Raw genomic sequence first — 22,656 nt, forward strand, 5'->3', positions numbered from 1 at the left:
GCAAACGAGGGGACAGAGGAATCCGCACATTCAGCAAGGTAATGGAGTGCATGGCCTAGAGATATCCATTTGTGACTTAGTCATTGACCAATTCCAAAACCAGGATAAAGAGACTAATTTCTCTGATTGGCATTTAACGAATAACAAGCGGATACTTGTGCTTTTGTCAAAAAAAGTTTACAAACGAGAGATGGCCATTCGACCCATCATGCTAGTTTAGTGTGCATTAATAACTAAGTTATCCAAGGATCCTATCCAGTCTGTTGTTGAATGTTCCCAAATAGTCAGCTTCAACCACATCGCTGGGGAGTTTGTTCCAGATTGTGACAACTCTGTTTGAAGAAGTGTCTCCTGTTTTCTGTCTTGAATGCCTTGAAGCCCAATTTCCATTTGTGTCCCCGGGTCCATGTGTCCCTGCTGATCTGGAAAAGCTCCTCTGGTTTGATGTGGTCGATGCCTTTCATGATTTTGAAGACTAGAATCAAGTCCCCCCGTAGTCTCCTCTGTTCCAGGGTGAAAAGGTTCAGGTCCCTCAGTCTCTCAGTAGGACTTTCCCTTCAGACCTGGAATAAGTCTGGTTGCTCTCCTCTGAACTGCCTCTAGAGCAGCGATATCTTTCTTGAAGTGTGGAGCCCAGAACTGTACACAGTATCCAGATGAGCTCTAACTAGTGCATTGTACAGTCTGAACATCACTGCCCTTGTTCTCAATTCTACACTTTTGACAATATACCCTAACATTGTGTTTGCCTTTTTTATTGCTTCCCCACATTGCTTGGATGGAGAAAGTGAGGAGTCCACATAGACCTCCTAGGTCTTTCTCATGCGTTACTTCATCTAGTTCTATTCCTCCCATAGTGTAATTATAGTGGACATTTTTGTTACCTCTATGTATTACCTTGCACTTGTCCACATTGAATTTCATCTGCCAGGTGTCGGCCCACAACTGAATATTATCCAAGTCCCTTTGAATAGCCTGTGCTGCCAAGATTGTATCTGCTGAGCCACCTATTTTAGTATCATCTGCAAATTTGACAAGTTTGTTAACTATCCCAGAGTCCAGATCATTAATATAGATTAGAAAAAGCAAAGGCCCTAATACTGATCCCTGTGGAACTCCACTAACAACCTCACTCCAGTTGGAAGCGACTCCTCTAATCGACACCCTCTGCTTCCTATACACCATCCAGTTCATAATCCATCTACTTACATTACCCTGAATGCCTACAGCTTCCAATTTGAGGATCAGTCTTTGGTGTGGAACCTTATCAAAAGCTTTTTATAAATCTAAGTCATATCATATGCTTTCACATGATCTACAGCTGCAGTTGCATGTTCATAAACTCTAATAAATTAGTAAGACATGATCTGCCTCATCTAAACCCAAGTTGACTATCTCCAAGAATATGGTTCTCATTAAGATGCTAATAATTTTTTCCCAGAAGTTTATAGGTAATGCAGGTGAGACTGATTGATCTGTAATTTCCTGGCTCGGTTTTGTCCCCTTTCTTGTGGATTGGTATGACATTGGCAGTTTTCAATTGTCACTGTTATTCAGTGTCAATTGGAATTTTGAGTTAGGGCCTATAAATAATTTCCCTAATTTCTTTAAGTTCTGTTGGAAATATCCCACCTGGCCCATTATAGCTCCATTATTGTTTCTCCAGGGAGATTTTTTTTTTTTTTTTTTTTTTTTAATTCATCAATAGAGAGAAAGTTGAGGTTTCCTGAGGTGACCCTGATGAAACTTACACCCTGTCCCTCCTATTCTCCTGTAATGTTCCCCAAACCCAGTGATGTATACTAGGGGGAGAAAATCCTCTGTAAATTTCTAATACAAATCAGCTTTTCGGGGTGGGGGGGGATATAATATTTAATATGGCCCTACAGTTTTGCGCAGTATCTCAATTTGAAGAGCTCAGGGGCTCATTTTGTGTGTGTTTGTGGGTTTCAGTTCTGCAGTAACATGACCAAATTTAATCTGAACTCTTCTGCTGTCATGTCTTGAACAGTTCTGACCTTGCTTAATCCCTTTTCTCTCTTCCCTTTTTCTACACAACAAGAAAAAACTAAATAATCTCTTTAAAGCACTTAGTGGAGCATATCCATTGTTTAGTCCTTTCTGATTATGATGTCAAATATGCAGCAGTAATCCTGCAGTACATCAGGATGAATACACCTGCTAAAAAATCTAAAACAAAATCACTGGATAAAATGAGCTGCAAGAGAAACAAGTCTTTTTCAAAAGAAACACTAAGATGGTAAATCCTTGTAGTGTCTGCAATGCTGGGAGAGAGCCAGGGGGTGGGGGTGGACAGACACACCACAGATGCAAAACTCTACATGCCGACATCAGATGGAGTTGGAGGAGGCAGCTTTTCATCTAAGAACATGAGGATTTTACTGAGAGTAGGCCGTAACATGTGAAGCCCTGACCAGCCAGACTGACATAGAAGTGAGCAACTGTGCAGTGGCCGTGACCCTGGTGGAGCTGCTGGAGATGCAGCCCTGGTCTGTGCAGTAGTGGAGAACATCCCGTTAGGTAGTACCATTTGAGTTAGTCGAGAAACACGGTGTATTAGAGCACAAATGCATGCTTAACACATTGCTGATAAAGGAAATTGGGTCAGTTGTCAATGAGCATGACTCTCAGCAACATGGCTGTGTATAATTTAAGTAATAACGTTTTAAGAAGCCTTCCTGATGTGATCGTGCATGAACAACAAACTTCAGAATCTAGATCCCTGATGCAGCCAGCCAGCCAGTCCCCACTCTTGCTCATTCCCTGCACGCCTCTCACACCACATCAGCTACTTCCCCATGAAGGAAAGACCCCCGCTGTTCTGATTCTGGAACCTGACATTTCACTCAAGAGTTCAGCCCCCAACGTGGATTTCCAACTCTCAACTACACAACTCGACACACTGCGAAACCAGAACTCTCTTGTAATACTCTTTCTGCTGTTATATACCGTATTCATCTTAAAAGACATGCAATGTGTGAAGACAAGACCCTCTGCATGCGCGTCTATTAAGTACGAAATCCCAAAATTCACATTTCTCCCACGTCATGATTTTGGCACATGTATGCATATTTTGTTGTTTGAACGTTATGACAATATTCGGCCTCTCTGAAACCTTCTGAGTTTTACCAATCAGGCAAAGACGACAAATGTACTAGTGCATTCATCCTCAACCTTGTTATACCGAGGATGCGTACGACGATATCACATTTACAAAACAGCCTGGGAACCAGAAATAGGTGAACAGGTGCTATTTTATGTTAATGTTTATGTATTAGTCAGAGTGCCTTTTTTTCTAGTCCATTTAACGTGCTGATTTATGTAGTTCATGCATGGATAGTCTTGTTGCTGTGCGTGATATAGTCGGTGATTAAGTATTCCTGTTTATTTCATGTTCTTACATTAAAACTTATTTAAGCAAATACATTTTGTTTATTAATTACTTGAATCTGTTAACATTACATGAGCAACAATAACCAACAAAACAAAACTGGATATCGTGGGGGAACAAAATTTGAAATATGGAGGTGTGCTTCTATAAGGTCATACTCTTCTATTAGGATGAATACGGTATATATACAATTAAAAATTACAATTACAAACTGCTCTAAACCTGAACAAAGATAGAATTACTCTCTTTTGCCATGACTGTAATGAGATGATAAATGAAAACATAAAAACAAATAAAGTATACCCAGCATGTTTAAATTGTCGTCATTACTTCAGAGCTGAGGTTTTCTTAAATATTTCAGGGGAAATAAAAATAAAATAAAATAAGGGAATGTTCTCACAAGCAAGAGTCATGCCCTGGAATATTTTACCCGACAAAGTAATTTCCCACACTCGTCTCTCAGCCTGATAAATAAATGCTTTTACAATAAAAAAAAAAAAAGAAACAAACAAAACAAATGCCATCTGTCATACGATCCAATACACTCATGGTCAGAAAAGATTTTTTATTTTTATTATTTTCCTTTTCCCAAGTCAAGTGACTTGTAATGCACATCCTTAAATAAAACATTATGGTTCCAATTAACTGAGACATTCCAGCGTAGAAGACAAGAGCTGTGGTGCCCTCTACTTTACCTGTTGGCTGAGGGAGGTAGGCCCCAATTAATTTTGATCTCTTCTTTTCATAGCCTTTCTGTGTGATGTCGCCTGCCAAAAAAAGGAAACCCACATTAGTGAACGGAAGCAAACGAGACAAACCGAAGAGTGGCTGTTTGCTGTTTTGGAAGGGTTAATCTTCATGCTTTTAATTTTGCTGAACAAGACCAAGACAGATTTGTTTCAGCAGGAAGCAAAAACAAATAAAAATAATAGAAGGGAGACAGACAGGTGGTTTCCCATATTTTCATATTTTACTGACAAACAGCATTTTAAAATGAAATAATAAATAAATAAATAAATAAATAAATAAATAAATAAATAAATAAATAAATGCATTGGTGATGATTTGTAAAATAGTCAGTAATGCTTGTCATCAGGTATCGCCTAACAGGGCTTTGTAATTTAATTATTATGAGTGATTGTAGTGGAAGGCAATAGCAGGGAGGAGAACTGAATGCGAGAGACGTGACTTGGGACTGGTGCAGCTTCTGGAGGAGCGGTGAAGGAAAGAAGGGCAGAGTAACTGATGAGTGTTGTAATTATGCTTTCAAGGATGGACATCCGAGTTAACCGACTATGAGTTCTTTGTTGCTCAGGGTTCTCTCTTACTCATCCTCACTGGACAAACTATCTGCAGTTGTTAAGGTAGATAAATTAGGTCCGTATTAAAAATCTCAACAACCACAACAACAACAACAACAAAGGGCTTAGCAACAAGAGGTATATGCTGCATTAGTCCTTTAATTTGTAGTCAGCAGAGTTTCGCTCAGTGGGATTTTATAATTCCCAAAGTTCAGCATGAAGGCCAAGGACTGAAAAGTTGCCACAGTGAATCAAATGTTGCCAGACATACAGTAGCAAAGCATGCAGAAGGTGTGTAAGGCAATAGTAGCTTGTTGAGCATCTTCATATCAAAGGATAAGTTAAGGAGGCATTCAAAAAACAAAAAAACAAATATACAGCATTATTTTCTACATCACTATGCAAACTAAAAAAGGAACTAGCAATATTCAGTGTCTGTTGCTCTCTCTCAACACATATACTGTAGTAATATCTCCAGACTTTTTACTAGATGGTAGAGCTGGAGTTCCCCCACCCCCACTTTTTCAATTCAATCTTGATCATGTTGCAAAACCCAGGTCTCTGGATGAATGCTTTGATCAGTCACCTGTTTTATCATGAGCCGCACATTATGCGGTGGCGGTGGTTGTATGTAGTATGTAATGTTGGCGGTTCTAGTGTTAAATAAAAACAAAATGCTGAATGTATGTATCCAGTCTATAGCTAGTCTAGCATAGTCTAATTGTCTGCTACATGCATGTCTGTAGCTAGCTAGTGTAGGCTAGCTAAAACTTGTAGGACAAATAGATAGAAAGTAGACATCTGGTGCACAAAAACACAAGAAGCGAGACAAGAAAAATAGTGTAATTTCCTTGTGTGTCCTATTAACAAGCCACTTCTCACAGCAAGGCTCTGCTTAAATATGCAAGGCTCAAATATGCTTTTTTAGGTTGTCTGGTTGAAATGGTGGCTATATTATGTCAAATTGTAGCTTATATTGTTCACTGCCATTTTACTTATTATCAGGGTGTCGTGGCATTATCTATTCTATATTAGAATAATATAGCCTTAGCCTTTAATTGTTCAATCTTGCGCTCTCCAGTTCTTAGGGTCGGGTGCTCCAGCAACATTCCCTTGTTTTCATGGCTTGTTTTCTTATTTCTTATATGTAAATGTTTTTTTTGCACAAATAGAGCTGCTTGATTCAATATATGGCGATAGTAATGCTTATTTTGTTGGGTATGATTTGGTAAGGGGGGCCCAGGGACATGCTCCTTCCCCCCCGTGCGTAAACCCCCTGCTGGGCAGTTTCACATTTCACACAACTCCTAAACGTGGTAAATTAAACTGTTAGAGTCTTGAAAACTAATCCCAGCTCTGATGTCTACATTTCCCCAACTCCAAAATTTTTCTTCCTACAAATACTCAAAAAATAGCATTTACAAGAGAACAAAACCTGGCTTAAGACCACAAGGCATTTAGATCCAAGTTTTTCAATATGAAAAAAAATCTTAAATGAAAACCACACACTAGAAGACACACCTGACAATGCGCTTCTCAAGGACGAAATCACCAGCTATTGTCTCCACTGTGTGTGTATGTGTGTGTGTATGTGTGCGTGTGTGTGCGTGTGTGTGCGTGCGTTTGCGTGTGTGGATCCTCGCTCTGGCCTCTGTCTACCCCCATGCCTGCACCAGAGCCAATAACTAGGAGACAGAAAACGAGCCCTCCGCAGCCAGGAAGAACAGAGGAATCCACATGGCACTAATTACTCTGCACAGCAACCGATCCCCTATCCCTGCTGTGACAGGAGGTGTTCCAGAGCAACAGGGATTTATAAACACATGAATATTTAAACAGGACCTCTGTGGAGGGAGGCCACCGCTGAAATCTTCTGGGCAGGGGTCGTGGAGAGTGGGGTGGCAAGGGCCCCGTTTCAGACGACCGCTGTGCTGAAAGGCACATGCTCCATATGTCTTTGTGGAAATTTGTAAGGTTACCAATCACACGTACCCATGGTGAAAGCTCTCGAGATATTTCTTGTCAAGTGTTTGCAGATGACTACATGGGACTCCCGAGCTGCTGGAAGGCTGGCGAGATCAAAGTGCAGAGTCTTTTTTTAAGATGACGTGTAGGCTAAACATCAAAAGAGATAGAGGTCCGATATCCCGCTCCTGTGTGTAAGAGCAAGCTGCAATGGAGGCTACACCATTTGTAACATGTTTGTTTGGTGACTGAAAGTCCAGCCAGATTCTAATGGGCAGCATTCGGCTAAGCTTTCAATGTAAATTATAAAGAAGAGGAAACAATGGCTTTATTTGATTCAGACCTTATATGCATGTGCATTGTGTTGCAGCAGTGGCAAGTCAGAGAGCAATGCTGTAATGCTTTAATAAGAAAACGTTCAAAATCTCCAGATAAGCATATATTTCTGTTTAGTTTTTTTGTTTTGTTTGGTTGTTGATATTTGTTTTTCCCTAGACGATGACACTCTGTTGCCAAGTGCCCCAGTTCAACTTTCTAAAACCGAAAATTATCAATTCACGTCCACTGACAGGGCCGTTTCTGTTCTGCGCTTCATTTGACGTTAGTCCTGAGGGAGTGATCAGGCTCTGTTAAAGACTGAGCTCAATCACATACTTGTTGCTTGACATTTGTGATGCAGATACAATAAAGCCATTTCTAAAAGACTGAGTGATTCATGACCTCCTTCCTACACTGAAGACACTATTCAGCTGTTGCTCCAGACAACATCAACACAAGTCTAACATGAGAACATAGTTTCAGAGCTGTGACTGTGTAGTTGCTCGGAATTAATACGAATAACACAGTTACACACTGGGGCTTGACTGGAAACGGCACACACTGCACCACTGTGTGCCACTAGACTGTCAGAAAAGGCTTCTCAGACAATGATATTCGGCTGATTAGAAGATTCAAGAAAGTACTAATTAGTAAGGAATTACAACCGCAAACATAATTAGTTGGCAAATAACACATTTAGGACAGGTTGCATAACTTGACGATCCTTTCATTGTATTACACACTTAGGGGGCCATAAACAGGTTATTTAAATGAACTCAATGTCTCCAGTACAGGATTTGGCTTGAAGGCATATTGTAAAATCGAAGCATGTGCTTTAGCAGTTGTCTTCATCAATTTTTGCTTTGGAGCCCAAATAAATATATTTGTTTCATTTTAGGTAATCTGCAGTAGACACAAATCCGTCTCTCTCTTACAAGGTCTTTTAGATTAACCTTATCAGGTTATCAGCACAACAATGATGGCATGTGAAACAGAAACCAAAACAATTCAAAACAGAGCAGTGACCTGCAACACGGTGCAGTGAACAGAGCACCTTTACAGATACTTCACAGTTGTATTTTTTTTTTCCAAAACAAGCTATTAGTGAGGCATAGTAAAGGTTTTGTCAACTAAAGCACAAAATTGTGATGTATCTGTTTGTAAAAGTGCTCTATTCACTGCACTGTGTTGCAAGTCACTGTATATATATATATGAGTAGTTGTAATTTCCTTTTCAGTTTCTTAACCTATCTGAAGAAAGTCTTGGCTGCAAAATCTAACATTTTCCAAAACACTATGATTGTCACTTGCAAATATTCTGACTTACTACCCCATAACAAAAAGGGGTGATAGCACACTGTAAATGAGAGAGCCATACAAGTAAGAACTTTGGTTCCTTGTGCATAATGCAAAGAAAATTGTTTTATTTTTTGTATGTCAGGAAGAAAGAAATACTTAAAACACACTACACGTTTTCTAGTCTGGACAGAAAATTGTGATACAGTGTAGCTCAACAGAGAGCAGAACGCAGCTGAAGGAATGGAATGGGCTTTCACAACACACTGCAAACAGTTCCACCGAATTGGTAAAAACAAGAAAAAAAAAAAAAAAAAAAAAAAAACCAACAAAAAAACTTAAATGGATAAAAAGTAAGAATGTATTTCTGTAGTTCACTTCCACTGCCAAAACATTACAGATCCATGCCAGTGCTACAAACAGACTATATATCCCTGAACACAAGCCAGCGTGAGAGGCAGTGTCAGTGGAATCTGCACTCTCTCTCCACCAGTTGCTTTAAAGTAAACAACAATTGGATTAAACAGGGAGGTCCAAACTACTAGGCTTATGGTTTATTTTAAGAGGATGTAATGAGAAATGTATAAAATAAAATCACTATCCTTTCCCTATTAGGACTTTAAGGGCACGGCTCTTTCCCCCCCTCCTCCTTTGTTTCCCCCCTTCTTATACATCTCTCTGGCTTATATGGTCATCCCAGAGTATTTAAGAGCTGGGAAGGCAATACTGCGCTGTTATGTGTTGTATTGACGAGAATTTAAATCTGGAAGTGATTCCATCCTCACTTGCCAGCCCAGTTACAGCTATGGCTGAAAAAGGAAATGGTTCCAGCCAGGCTAATGGTATTACTAATGTGCATTTTAGTAAACCCTTTATGAAGTGGTACTGCTTGCTCACACATGGAGACGCACGCATGCACACACCGACACAGGCACAGACACCTGACGCACACAGGCACACAAACTTGAACTGGAGGGGGGTGTTTCTGTTTTTCTTGGATGTAGGCCCCACAGGATCTCACTTTCAATCAGTTTTGACAGTGTTCTTGCATTGTGGGCACTGCCAAAATTCTAAAAAGGTATTTCAGCCAGTATGTACAGTTAGCACACCAGCCATATTTCCATGCAGATACAGTGCATTTAACGAGAACACAAACGAGAAAATGCGTAGGTAACAAATGTAACAGTGCTTAAATAAACCAAAGAAAAAAAGTCAAATGTCACTGCTACGCACCAGTTTCATACCTCAGTTCCTTGCCATCTTGACTTAAACTCTGACCCTATGGGCCATAAAATAATATGGGATCCACCACCGCCAAGTCTGCCCTTTCTGGATATGGACCGTGCAGAAAGGATAACGGTTGATTGGCGATGATTCAAACTGCCCAACAAACACATTATAAGAGTAGCACAGACCACAGATAAAGGAGACTCAAGGGCCTAATGTTCTCCCCACACAGACTCGGGCTTCTACTACGAAAACAGGCCTTGATCGCTCTCCAGCAGCTATTTGGATAAGGGAAGTGTTCCAACTCAGAAAGACACACTGACATCGCAATGAATTTCACTTTGCCAACATTGCATCCCATATTAGCATGATCAGTCATTGGCACTTGAACTTGAAAATGCATACTTGTGTGTAGAAAGCATCTCTCTTCCCCCACATAATATGTTATTTAAAATAAAAATAAAAAAATAAAATGCTTTTGTGTCAAAGCAAGAATCCAGACCATTAGTCAAACTACTGTATTCTAAGAGAGGATGATAGTTCTGATGGCGTAAAGTACTATAACTATTGTTAAATCCTGTATTGTTGAAGTTCAGTATATATTTTTGCATCCACAAGCCATTGTTATTAAAAAACAATTTACTCTCATCTAAAACCAACACATTTACTGGAGTGTATGCAAAGATATAATATTTAAAATTATACTTAATATTTTCATGCACAGTATTTCAGAGTTCAATGTCAAACTATAAGTGCTTACTCACCAGGCATAACCAGTCCAACAGGAATCAGTAGTATTTGAATGCTGTATTCCTTGCTTACCCTATCTTCTAAACTGCAGAACACATCCCATTGTTACTGTTGTTAAAACATTCCCAGCTGCTAATTTCTAGTTTGAACAGAATTATTAAATATGGCCACTCTGAAGCCAACAGAAACTAGTTATTCTCCTCTCCCCAAAACAAACAAACACAAATAAAACTATAAATGTGCTTCCCACATATTTCTAACACAGAAACAGCATTAGCGATCAATAAATAACTAATATACATACAAGACAGAAACTGGATGTAGTATACTATACAATATTATGTCACAAGGTAAAATAGTAAAATGTAGTATAACAGTATACTATAGTAAATACTGTAGTAAATACTATAGTACATCACAAGGTAGTACAGTATACAAGTGTACTACAGTATTTCACAAGTTACTACAGTATATTACAGCATAAATGTGCACTAAGGTATACACTCACCTAAAGGATTATTAGGAACACCTGTTCAATTTCTCATTAATGCAATTATCTAACCAACCAATCACATGGCAGTTGCTTCAATGCATTTAGGGGTGTGGTCCTGGTCAAGACAATCTCCTGAACTCCAAACTGAATGTCTGAATGGGAAAGAAAGGTGATTTAAGCAATTTTGAGCGTGGCATGGTTGTTGGTGCCAGACGGGCCGGTCTGAGTATTTCACAATCTGCTCAGTTACTGGGATTTTCACGCACAACCATTTCTAGGGTTTACAAAGAATGGTGTGAAAAGGGAAAAACATCCAGTATGCGGCAGTCCTGTGGGCGAAAATGCCTTGTTGATGCTAGAGGTCAGAGGAGAATGGGCCGACTGATTCAAGCTGATAGAAGAGCAACTTTGACTGAAATAACCACTCGTTACAACCGAGGTATGCAGCAAAGCATTTGTGAAGCCACAACACGTACAACCTTGAGGCGGATGGGCTACAACAGCAGAAGACCCCACCGGGTACCACTCATCTCCACTACAAATAGGAAAAAGAGGCTACAATTTGCACAAGCTCACCAAAATTGGACAGTTGAAGACTGGAAAAATGTTGCCTGGTCTGATGAGTCTCGATTTCTGTTGAGACATTCAGATGGTAGAGTCAGAATTTGGCGTAAACAGAATGAGAACATGGATCCATCATGCCTTGTTACCACTGTGCAGGCTGGTGGTGGTGGTGTAATGGTGTGGGGGATGTTTTCTTGGCACACTTTAGGCCCCTTAGTGCCAATTGGGCATCGTTTAAATGCCTACCTGAGCATTGTTTCTGACCATGTCCATCCCTTAATGACCACCATGTACCCATCCTCTGATGGCTACTTCCAGCAGGATAATGCACCATGTCACAAAGGTGGAATCATTTCAAATTGGTTTCTTGAACATGACAATGAGTTCACTGTACTAAACTGGGCCCCACAGTCACCAGATCTCAACCCAATAGAGCATCTTTGGGATGTGGTGGAACGGGAGCTTCGTGCCCTGGATGTGCATCCCACAAATCTCCATCAACTGCAAGATGCTATCCTATCAATATGGGCCAACATTTCTAAAGAATGCTTTCAGCACCTTGTTGAATCAATGCCACATAGAATTAAGGCAGTTCTGAAGGCGAAAGTGGGTCAAACACAGTATTAGTATGGTGTTCCTAATAATCCTTTAGGTGAGTGTAGTATACAACAGTGTAGTACAGTATGTGTTGTAGTACCATAGGAGGTACTATAGTACAACTATGGAACCTCCCAGGGGTGTCGTTAGACCCTATTTAAGAAAGTTTACAAAGGAGGAGGCCATTCTACCCATCAACTAATTTAAAACACTTGCTACATCTTGGTTGTTTTCTAAGATACTTCAATTTTTGCCCTTATCTGTTTCACTTCCTCCTTTATTGACCTCTTGCAGAGAGCTTTTTTCAATACTACAACAGCATTAGTTTTAGCTCCAACAGTTATGTTTCTTTCCATTTCCCTCTTTGCTTTCCTGATCTCTCTCTTAAGATCTCTTTGCAGTTCAACATATTCTTTGTATTTTGTTACATCTCCATCCCTTTTGTATGCGCTATACAACATTTTCTTTCTCTTGATATTTTATTTCATACTTAATATTTTGGCTAATGTTTTTTGATCCTCAATTTGCTAAATTTTGGTACTAATTTCTCCCGAGCCTCAAGTAGTATATTCTTAAAATATAACCATCCATTTTCAACTGAATCTGTATCCAGTGTGCTCCAGTCTAACTCTTCTAAGTCTTCAAGGTTTCCGTTTTTACAATTGTAGACCATTGTTTTAGACTTGGTCCTTGTTTTTTGAAAGAATGATTCAAAGCTTACCATATTTGCCATTGGTTCTCTAACTAGTGTCCCTCTGACTCTACCTTGGTCGTTTAAAAAGATCAAGTCAATGCATGCACTCTCTGGTTGGTTCCCTGACAAATTGAGTTAGAAAGCAGTCATTAACCATTTCAACCATTTCTGTTTCTGCTTCTGTAGTCCCCCCCCATTATAACAGCAACATCCTTGCTACATGCAGTCCTGATTACATTGTATAATGCAACATCTTTCTGAATATCTGAGTTGGGTGGCCTGTAACACATTCCTACCACTAATCCTCCAGATCTTTTATTACAAAGTTTAACCCACAAAGATTCTGTTTAGTTAGAACAATCTAATTTTAGTTCTTCTGCCTCAATGTCATTTTTGACATATAATGCTACCCCACCACCTCTTCGATTATGTCTGTCTCTCCTAAACTGTATGTATCCTTTCAATTTGTATTCATCGCCATCATTTTCGGTAAGCCATGTTTCTGTCACTCCTACAACATCATAGTCACCCGCCAGCACTGTGGCTTCTAGGTCTAACATCTTGTTCCTTATACTCCTGGCATTGAAGTACAAACACTTCAGGACTTTATTACTAGCAGTTTCCCTTTGTTTTCTTTCCTTAGTGGAACATCTCCCATTGTCAGAGCTCCCTGCCCCCCTGGTCCCTAATTTAAAAGATTCTCAATTTCTCTGCACATACACTCTCCCAATGCATTAGCCCCCCTTCTGTTCAGATGTAGACCGTGTGGTTTGTACAGGTCCCATCTATCCCAGAAGAAAGACCAATGTTCCATAAACCTAAACCCCTCTTCCCTACACCATGATTTTAGCCACGTGTTAAACTTTCTAATCTCTGCCTGTCTTCCTGGCCTGGCACTTGGTACCGGAAGTATTTTGGAGAAAACTACCGTGGAGATTCTGCTCTTTAGTCCTAATTCTTTAAATTTGTCTTGCAGAACCTCTGCCCTACCTTTTCCTATGTAATTGGTTCCAATGTAGAAAATGACCAGTGGATTCCCCCCCAGCTTTGGCCAGTAGCCCGTCTACTAGTGTAGGGAGATCTGCAAACTGAGCACCAGGCAGGCAAGATACCATGCGGGTCTCCTATTCACTAGAACATACTGTGTGATCTACACCTCTAAGAATCGAGTCTCCTACTATAAATACCTCCCTGTTCTGGGGGGAGTGGGCACCATGGTGCTCTGGTGCTCAACTGCCCTCCCATCACCCTCTGAGCCATCACTGTCCAACTCAGTGTGCACCAGGTTGGGCATTTTCAGCTCTTGGGATGTCTCTAAGTGTGCGCCCTTTTCTGTAGTTACGACCTACTGTAACTCAGCAGTTCTCTACACTTTCCTGCTATAATGTGTCAGCTCTTCTAGGTTTTGGCGTGCACACCATCTCTCTAATAGGCTGACTGACAAATTCTTCCATATCACAAATACAGCGCAGTTCAGCAAGCTGAGCCTCAAGATCATGGACTTTGACTTGTAGGACTTCAAGATGCTGACAACGTTCAGCTCTTGTTCAAGCAGCTGTTTCTCAGGATCAGTTTAAATACCTTTGTGATGAGCTTCTTGCCACCAGTTGACACCTCTCTGACTCGCTTAATCACCTCCAATTTCCAAAACTAGGTCACCTTTCTTTCAATCTTGTTACTCTAACCAACACAGCAGCTGAACTGAATTAACTACAATTAAGGCAAACTAGGAATAAGATTCACTTAAATTAAGGCAAAACTAAAAACAGATTAGGAATGCTAAGATTGTCTCACAGTAGAAATCCAACAAAAAAGCTCTCTCTCTCTCTCACACCAGTATCTGACTTGGGTAATCCCTAAACAGTTCTATTCTTATTATTTAGTGGGTCTTCAGACCCCCTTTCTTTTCTCTCAACCCCCCTAAAAATATTAAGTTCAAATAATTATGAAGTAACGACACAGTCGGCGTTATTATACTATGAAATACCATCAGCCCCCCCACCCCTCCAACGCCATGTTCAGCCAGTGCAACGAAACACCTTTCCCAAGCCCTCTTATAACTTAAGTCGAGAAACACCCCTGGAACCTCCCCTTTAATTCCAAGGGCTGGATCAACACATTTTGCGTGACAGTGGCATAATCGCCAATCCTATAGTTTGTAATGGAAAGTAGCTGCGCTGATGCCATATTGCATGTTATTAGAAATGTATTCGGCTATTTAACTGTTGGAATTACAAACAAAATAATTTTACTGAGTCAGTCAATCGTCGATCTGAAGGATATTCCTGGAATGATTGTACATAGACAAAGTCAGTCATTTGGGGATAAGAAAATAACAACACACACATGCAAGCTACAAAGATGTCTATGGAGTGATCGCAGATTCATACAGTCTGCTAACCCAAATACAAATTACAGTTATCAGTTAAAGTTATTTAAACTCCCTCCTCTCACAGCGAGCACATCGGTGCACGCAGCTGTATCAGACCCACAGACTGGTATGTAGATCAACTGGTCACTGTTTTAGCCTAACCGAGCAGAGGCGTTGTTTACTATACACATTCTACACATCACTGCAACACTTTGCTGTACACAGAGATTGTTTTTTCTGCTTTCAATTCAGACACCATTTAAAATAAAATGCAAATGGAAGTTTGGTAATGGTAGTAACAAACCTAACTTGAAACATTATTGGTGCGTTAGCGCTCACTGAAGACGGTAGTAAATAAATACATTGTGTGTATGTTTTACATTTACTAAGAATGACTGAAAAGGTCTTGTGTATTTTTCTCCACTATTATTTTATTTGTACTATATTAATATCTGGCTGGACTGGATAATAATATCCAGAAAGCTTGTAGTTATATGTACTAGTTTGCTTCATAGCTGTAAGAGAAACACACTTTTAATGGATAACATCAACCCCCAATAAAATAGTATATGATATACTTTCCATTCTTGGCACACACAAGACAAACCTGGATTAGATCATTGCATAAACAGATCTCAGTGCTTCCAAGATTTCTGGAGCATAGTTCTGAAAGCTGTTTCAATGCATTTCATTTCACACCGCTGTAAATCTATGGCTTGGTTTGCCACAAAAAAAAAAAAAAAAAAAAATATATATATATATATATATATATATACATACATACATACATACATACATACACACACACACATATATATTTATACAGATAGATACAGTGCATCCGGAAAGTATTCACAGCACTTCACTTTTTCCACATTTTGTTGTGTTACAGCCTTATTCCAGAATGGATTAAATTCATTATTTTCCTCAAAATTCTACAATTCTACAACTCAATTTTGAGTGTCATGGCAAAGGCTGTGAATACTTACAGTGAGGGAAAAAAGTATTTGATCCCCTGCTGATTTTGTACGTTTGCCCACTGACAAAGAAATGATCAGTCTATAATATTAATGGTAGGTGTATTTTAACAGTGAGAGACAGAATAACAGCAAAAAAATCCAGAAAAACGCATTTCAAAAAAGTTATAAATTGATTTGCATGTTAATGAGCGAAATAAGTATTTGATCCCCTATCAATCAGCAAGATTTCTGACTCCCAGGTGTCTTTTATACAGGTAACGAGCTGAGATTAGGAGCAGTCTCTTAAAGGGAGTGCTCCTAATTCTCAGCTCGTTACCTGTATAAAAGACACCTGTCCACAGAAGCAATCAATCAATCAGATTCCAAACTCTCCACCATGGCCAAGACCAAAGAGCTGTCCAAGGATGTCAGGGACAAGACTGTAGACCTACACAAGGCTGGAATGGGCTACAAGACCATCGCCAAGCAGCTTGGTGAGAAGGTGACAATAGTTGGTGCGATTATTCGCAAATGGAAGAAACACAAAATAACTGTCAGTCTCCCTCGGTCTGGGGCTCCATGCAAGATCTCACCTCGTGGAGTTTCAATGATCATGAGAACGGTGAGGAATCAGCCCAGAACTACACGGGAGGATCTTGTTAATATCTCAAGGCAGCTGGGACCATAGTCACCAAGAAAACAATTGGTAACACACTACGCCGTGAAGGACTGAAATCCTGCAGCGCCCGCAAGGTCCCCCTGCTCAAGAAAGCACATGTACAGGCCCGTCTGAAGTTTGCCAATGAACATCTGAATGATTCAGAGGAGAACTGGGTGAAAGTGTTGTGGTCAGATGAGACCAAAATCAAGCTCTTTGGCATCAACTCAACTCGCCGTGTTTGGAGGAGGAGGAATGACCCCAAGAACACCATCCCTACCGTCAAACATGGAGGTGGAAACATTATGCTTTGGGGGTGTTTTTCTGCTAAGGGGACAGGACAACTGCACCGCATCAAAGGGACGATGGACGGGGCCATGTACTGTCAAATCTTGGGTGAGAACCTCTTTCCCTCAGCCAGGGCATTGAAAATGGGTCGTGGATGGGTATTCCAGCATGACAATGACCCAAAACACACAGCCAAGGCAACAAAGGAGTGGCTCAAGAAGAAGCACATTAAGGTCCTGGAGTGGCCTAGCCAGTCTCCAGACCTTAATCCCATAGAAAATCTGTGGAGGGAGCTGAAGGTTCGAGTTGCCAAACATCAGCCTCGAAACCTTAATGACTTGGAGAGGATCTGCAAAGAGGAGTGGGACAAAATCCCTCCTGAGATGTGTGCAAACCTGGTGGCCAACTACGAGAAACATCTGACCTCTGTGATTGCCAACAAGGGTTTTGCCACCAAGTACTAAGTCGAAGGGGTCAAATATATATTTCCCTCATTAACATGCAAATCAAGTTATAACTTTTTTGAAATGCGTTTTTCTGGATTTTTTTGTTGTTATTCTGTCTCTCACTGTTAAAATACACCTACCATTAAAATTATAGACTGATAATTTCTTTGTCAGTGGGCAAACATACAAAATCAGCAGGGGATCAAATACTTTTTTCCCCTCAGTGTACCTCTGCGCACCTTCCACTTCATTACATGAATGTTGAAGTACTGCAAAGTGATTTATAATAGCAAGGCAGATTTCTAAGCAGGAGTTTCTGGGAGTGGCCATGCCCAGTTATGCAGGCAAATCCATAGTTGTACACGTTGACAGGAAAGGTAAAGCTTTGAACCCGAAGTCTGTACATTTCTGTGTTGTCAGCAGTACCCATGCTCTAGATGTCTAAAGCTTTAAACCTGTATTGCATATTGTAATACGAAGGTAACAATGCAGTTTTTGCTGCACAATACACATACAAAGGCATCAGTTCAGTAGTTGCAGGCTGAGTCTAATGAACTTTACTTTGGTGTAAGTTTGAGTAAGAGGGCCCTGGAGGCCCTGAGGCACAAGAACAGTGAAAGTTGTTTTATGTTAAGCTTTGATGTATAACAGCGTGTTTCAAAAGTGTTCAGAGAGGTGGTAATTGTGATCATTTTGCAAAAATCATATTTTTGTTTTGGAGCAAATGTGTCAAGTGAAGTATTACAATTGTTTGAGCAATTGCACAATGCTACTTCCAGGACACATACCAACAACTGAATTCCCAAAATATCTGTGGGAAAACAATGTTTACATTTTTATAGACCTGTTTTAATAACAAAAATCTAAGAAAAAAAATGCTTTCCATCATGTTCTCATAATGCATGCAATATATTTTCTGAATATATATAAAAAAACACACACAGCTCTGCACACTTCATACAAATTGTTCTATTGATCTCCCACTGACTAGCAGGGCATAAGCTTTAGAGGTAGGGGATTTTTTTTTATCAAAACAGCCATTTAACTTAGTGATGAAGTGGAAAGGTCAATTATGGGGCCTTTTTTTATAGCATTATTATTATTATTGAGAGACCAAGACATTTGTATACAGTACAAATGTATACAGCCAAGGGGCTAGTGCCTCCTGTGCATCACGCAACAAGGTTACTATGTAGATGACCTCATCATTTCACACATGGCAGCATGAGCCCGCTGTAAATCGCTCTTTCATAATGCAAGACCAAATAACAGCACATCTACAGAGACTGAATGAGGCTCACTTTCAGCCCCTGGAAAATGAAGAAATCTCAGCCAGAAAAGGGAAAATAAAAACCTCTCTCAGTAGCTTTAGCTGTGATAACATGTTATACATAACCAGCATATTCTAAACTAGAGGACTTTTGGTTGTTACAGAACTTTTCCACTTTTCCCGCCTTTTTAAGGGTGTTGCCCATTCCCTTTGCGTACCCCACCCCCAACTCGGTTTAATTTGCACACAGTCAACCAATTAAAGCAACTACCCAATGGAGACATTCAGGGTCCTGAAGTGCCTGTCTGTAATGGCGGGGCCATTTGCCATTTGTGTCAGTTAGTTTTAGTTTGTATAGAGGCCCATGTGGCTTTCAATTGAAATGCATGATAGCACAGGAAGTGGTTGAAAAGGTCAGGTCAGATACTGGATGAGGTGCACAATTTTAATGAGCACTCAGGTGCTAAGCTTTGTGTACATGTCAGAAGTGTTTTGTTTCACCTAGAGGAATATTAATTTGTCCTGGACATCTGACCTGTGAGCTAGAAGACTTTTAGAAACAAAACATTGAGCCTTTGCCTAAATACAAAACCATTAATATCTAGACACAGGAAAATGATCAACTTCAGTGATGTGATTCACTCTAATAACAATAGATTGTATGCACATCTTTCTTTTTTCTTTTTAACTGTGAGAACTATGTTGACTGGAGGTTTTTGGGAACTTGCCTCTCCTACTGTCGTCTGATGACAGCACCCATCGCCAAGCCCCCCCTCCCATGAACCTCCTCTTGAAGCTACCTGAACTCCCAACGGTAACCCGCTCACATGGGCTGCTTGCGACCACAGTGTTTTTGAACAGACAGAGGCTGATGGCAGGAGAAGATGTCTGCCTCGTCAGCTCCATGACTCTTAGTCAGTCAGGGCCTGCACTCTACTCCGACAGCGGAAAAGGAGTGGCAAAGACTGGAAAATGCATAGGGGATCATAAGGAACACTGCAATATAAGGGCAGAACAAAGACTCTGCTGATTTTCTTTTTTCTGTAATGGTCTGAAAGATATGAAATGGTCTGAAAGACTGGTCTGAATATTTGAGGCATACGGTCTGTGATATTGTCTGCATTAAATTACAATATTACAGTTCTTAAGGCTAGCTTCCTTTGTTGATTATCAATAAAGAATGCTTGAGTGCCAAGATACAAAGGAAAGAAACGAGTGAAAATCATAGTCGTTTGTGAAATCTGGTGCACTTAATTATGGAGTAGCATGTAGAAAGCACATCCGAATAAATGCATGCCAAACAAAACTGTTAACATTGGATTTTAAGACACAAGTAATAACATTTGATGTCACTTTCTCACTGAAAATATTGCTATGGTGCTTTTAATCTTGAGAACTCTTCTGCCGATAAGGGATTTATACATCACTGAGTCAAATAGTAGTTGCTTGTTACACTATAAAACAACAACAACAACAACAACAATTGAATAACCTGTGATTTGAAGAAAACTGCAATAAGAACTGTTTTTCCCCAAGAAAGCTCTTGTCTGGGGATTTGTGTGGAAGTTTTGTTGTGCTTTTTTGCTTTGCTAAGTATGCTGAGGCATTGGGATCTGTTCCAGATGTTAAGCTGTGACCTGCGAGCTGAGGTAATACATTGAGGAATGGATGTACATAGGGGATTTAGTAGATGCTGATGTTAGCAATAATTCACTAGGAGACCTACGCGTCTGCACTGAAATGACACATCTCGCATCTTGAGTGGGAACAGTCACCCAGCTTCTTTTGTACAATGTGGGTTAAAACTGGAGAGAATTTTGCATTGTCTTCTAAGAAGCGCAATGAGGATGACACCGCAGAAAAAAAAAAAAAAAAAAAAAAGTTCTCGGCTCATTCCACTGACTGTTGGCTATAGCACAGTGCCCTAATCCTGTCACAGACACTCTGCTTGGCAGAAAAATGTAAGTGAACACTATTTCACACTCAGTGAAACAAGACAGATGCACCCGTTTTTTTGGTGTGTTTTTTCCTATTTGTTTGTTTATCCATTTCATTTCAGTGACTCCTGTGCATTTCTGTCACTAAATAAATTATGTAAAACTGGTGCCGATTCAATCACGTTTAAATTAGAGGACTGTGGTAGATAAGAAAATCGCTCCGTTATAGAGTGCTAGCAATGCTATCAGACAGGTATCGCTAGGCGAAATGAAGGCTTCAGTGTATTTCAGCTATATCAGATTGAATAATATGAATACATCACCCTATCACAGTGACAAGGTCAGCGGTACAGCCAAGTGACCTTTGTGTGCCAAGGCAAACACTCCTAGTCCACAAATAAGCTTGGCACATACTCAGGTCAGTGGACCATGAAAGGAATATCTCAGCTCAAATAACAAGCAGTTCTGCAATCTAATAATAGTACATGTAGTAATAAAAACAACAATAACAACAATTCTTCTTTTTCTTCTGGCTTTAGAACCACCCCAGAAATTAACTTTACAGATGCCCAACCACAACTAAAGTACAAATATGACATGACAACAAACAATACAAAACATAGCAGTCTCAATCTCAAAAAGTTGTGAAAAACAAACAAACAACAACAATTGCATTCCCAGAACACAATTTGAGATTTGAGTTTATTGACTTGACTTTCACTTCATTTTCAAATTCTGTGGGGGGGGGGGGTGAATAAATGAATAAGCAGACAGATTGACAGATATAGATCGGCAGTCAAACAGGCTGGAAGATAGTAAAACAGATAGATTGGTGTACAGTGAACTTTGTTGTATCAGAGAAAACATGCCTGACTCACACTAATGGTCGTTAATTAGCAGGAATGCCTTCTGCCATTCTCAGTCGCCACAGTTGCCCATCTCTTACAGTAATCTCCACACTAGAAGGGTAACCGTGTGACCACAGAGAGCCCTCCCACAGCTCTGGCCCAGGGCAGGTCTCAGGGTTTAATGGGAAAATAAAGGCACTGCATTCAGGGCAAAAACTACTCTTTCTGACAGTTCTGTCAGAGTCCCAGGGCAGGAGATAAAGGCTTCAGCTCAGCTTACACTTTCACTGCTTTGTAATTATCACCGCTTTTTTAATGCAAAATGAACACAAAGCATTTAAAGTGAAACCAACACTGGCATGTACTCTTACATTTTTGTGGTTTTTGTAATAGGTGTTGGTGGTTTTTTTTTTTAATTCATAAATCTAAACACGTATCGATCTTCTGTTTTTTATTTTATATTATTTTAAAATGTACACAGCATGCTGTGTGGAACCTGCAATCCTTCTGCAGAAGTCAGAACAGCTCATGCTTTTGTCTGCTGCAACCAAACTGGTTCTAAAATTGAAATGGTCACAGAATACCAGATTTGAGAATTTGATGTGCAGTACAATAAATAAATAAATCAATCAATCAATCAATCAATCAATCAGAAGGCAGATACATTAGTGCCCCACAACCCTGCCCCTGCAGTATTATCCTGATGAATTAAATATAGGCACTTTTGCATAATGTAATGGTATGAATGGGTAGCTTGCGGTGATTTAGAGAAATGCAAAGTAAAAATTTTCAGCACTTAATGCACAGCTTCACAGCCCCAGACCTCACAACACACTTTCAGTCTTCTGTCTCTTGTTCCAGTGTCAGATCTTCACATCTCTGCTGACATCAATGTTCATTCGAATCCCTTATGACACCTCTGGTTAGGTTTGGTCAAATTTCTCTTCAGTGTAACGTGTGGATATACATTTGTGTATAGTGAATGCAGTGTAATGTGGTGTATGCATGTAGGTCATTGTACAAATGTGTTTGTAAAACCAAGTAACTTGCCATTTATACAGGCAGCTGCTAAACAACCTAATAACACAAATAACCACTAATTTAGTTTGAAGTTATTTAGTACGTTTTGTATTGCTGTAACCTATTATAAAGTTATGCACTGTTATTAAGTCACTTAGCATTTGGAGATTTTAAGGTATCTAACTTGAAATGTACAACTGCAAAGCAACTATGTATTTTTTTTTAAGTGTAATTATAATTAT

General features: G+C 39.9%; 1 protein-coding gene across 5 annotated transcripts in view; it reads right to left on the minus strand.

The window, feature by feature from the left end:
- The window catches only part of LOC136771449 (disco-interacting protein 2 homolog C), a 280,332-nt gene that overhangs the window by 147,231 nt on the left and 110,445 nt on the right, over positions 1–22,656 (minus strand). For all 5 annotated transcript variants that reach the window (XM_066723806.1, XM_066723798.1, XM_066723789.1 and 2 more), the window contains exon 2: positions 4,108–4,179. In XM_066723806.1, the coding sequence (XP_066579903.1) occupies positions 4,108–4,179 (72 nt within the window). The remainder of the gene's footprint in view (positions 1–4,107; positions 4,180–22,656) is intronic.

The sequence above is a fragment of the Amia ocellicauda genome, chromosome 2, assembly GCF_036373705.1.
Source record: "Amia ocellicauda isolate fAmiCal2 chromosome 2, fAmiCal2.hap1, whole genome shotgun sequence".
In the NCBI taxonomy this organism is placed as follows: Eukaryota; Metazoa; Chordata; class Actinopteri; order Amiiformes; family Amiidae; genus Amia; species Amia ocellicauda.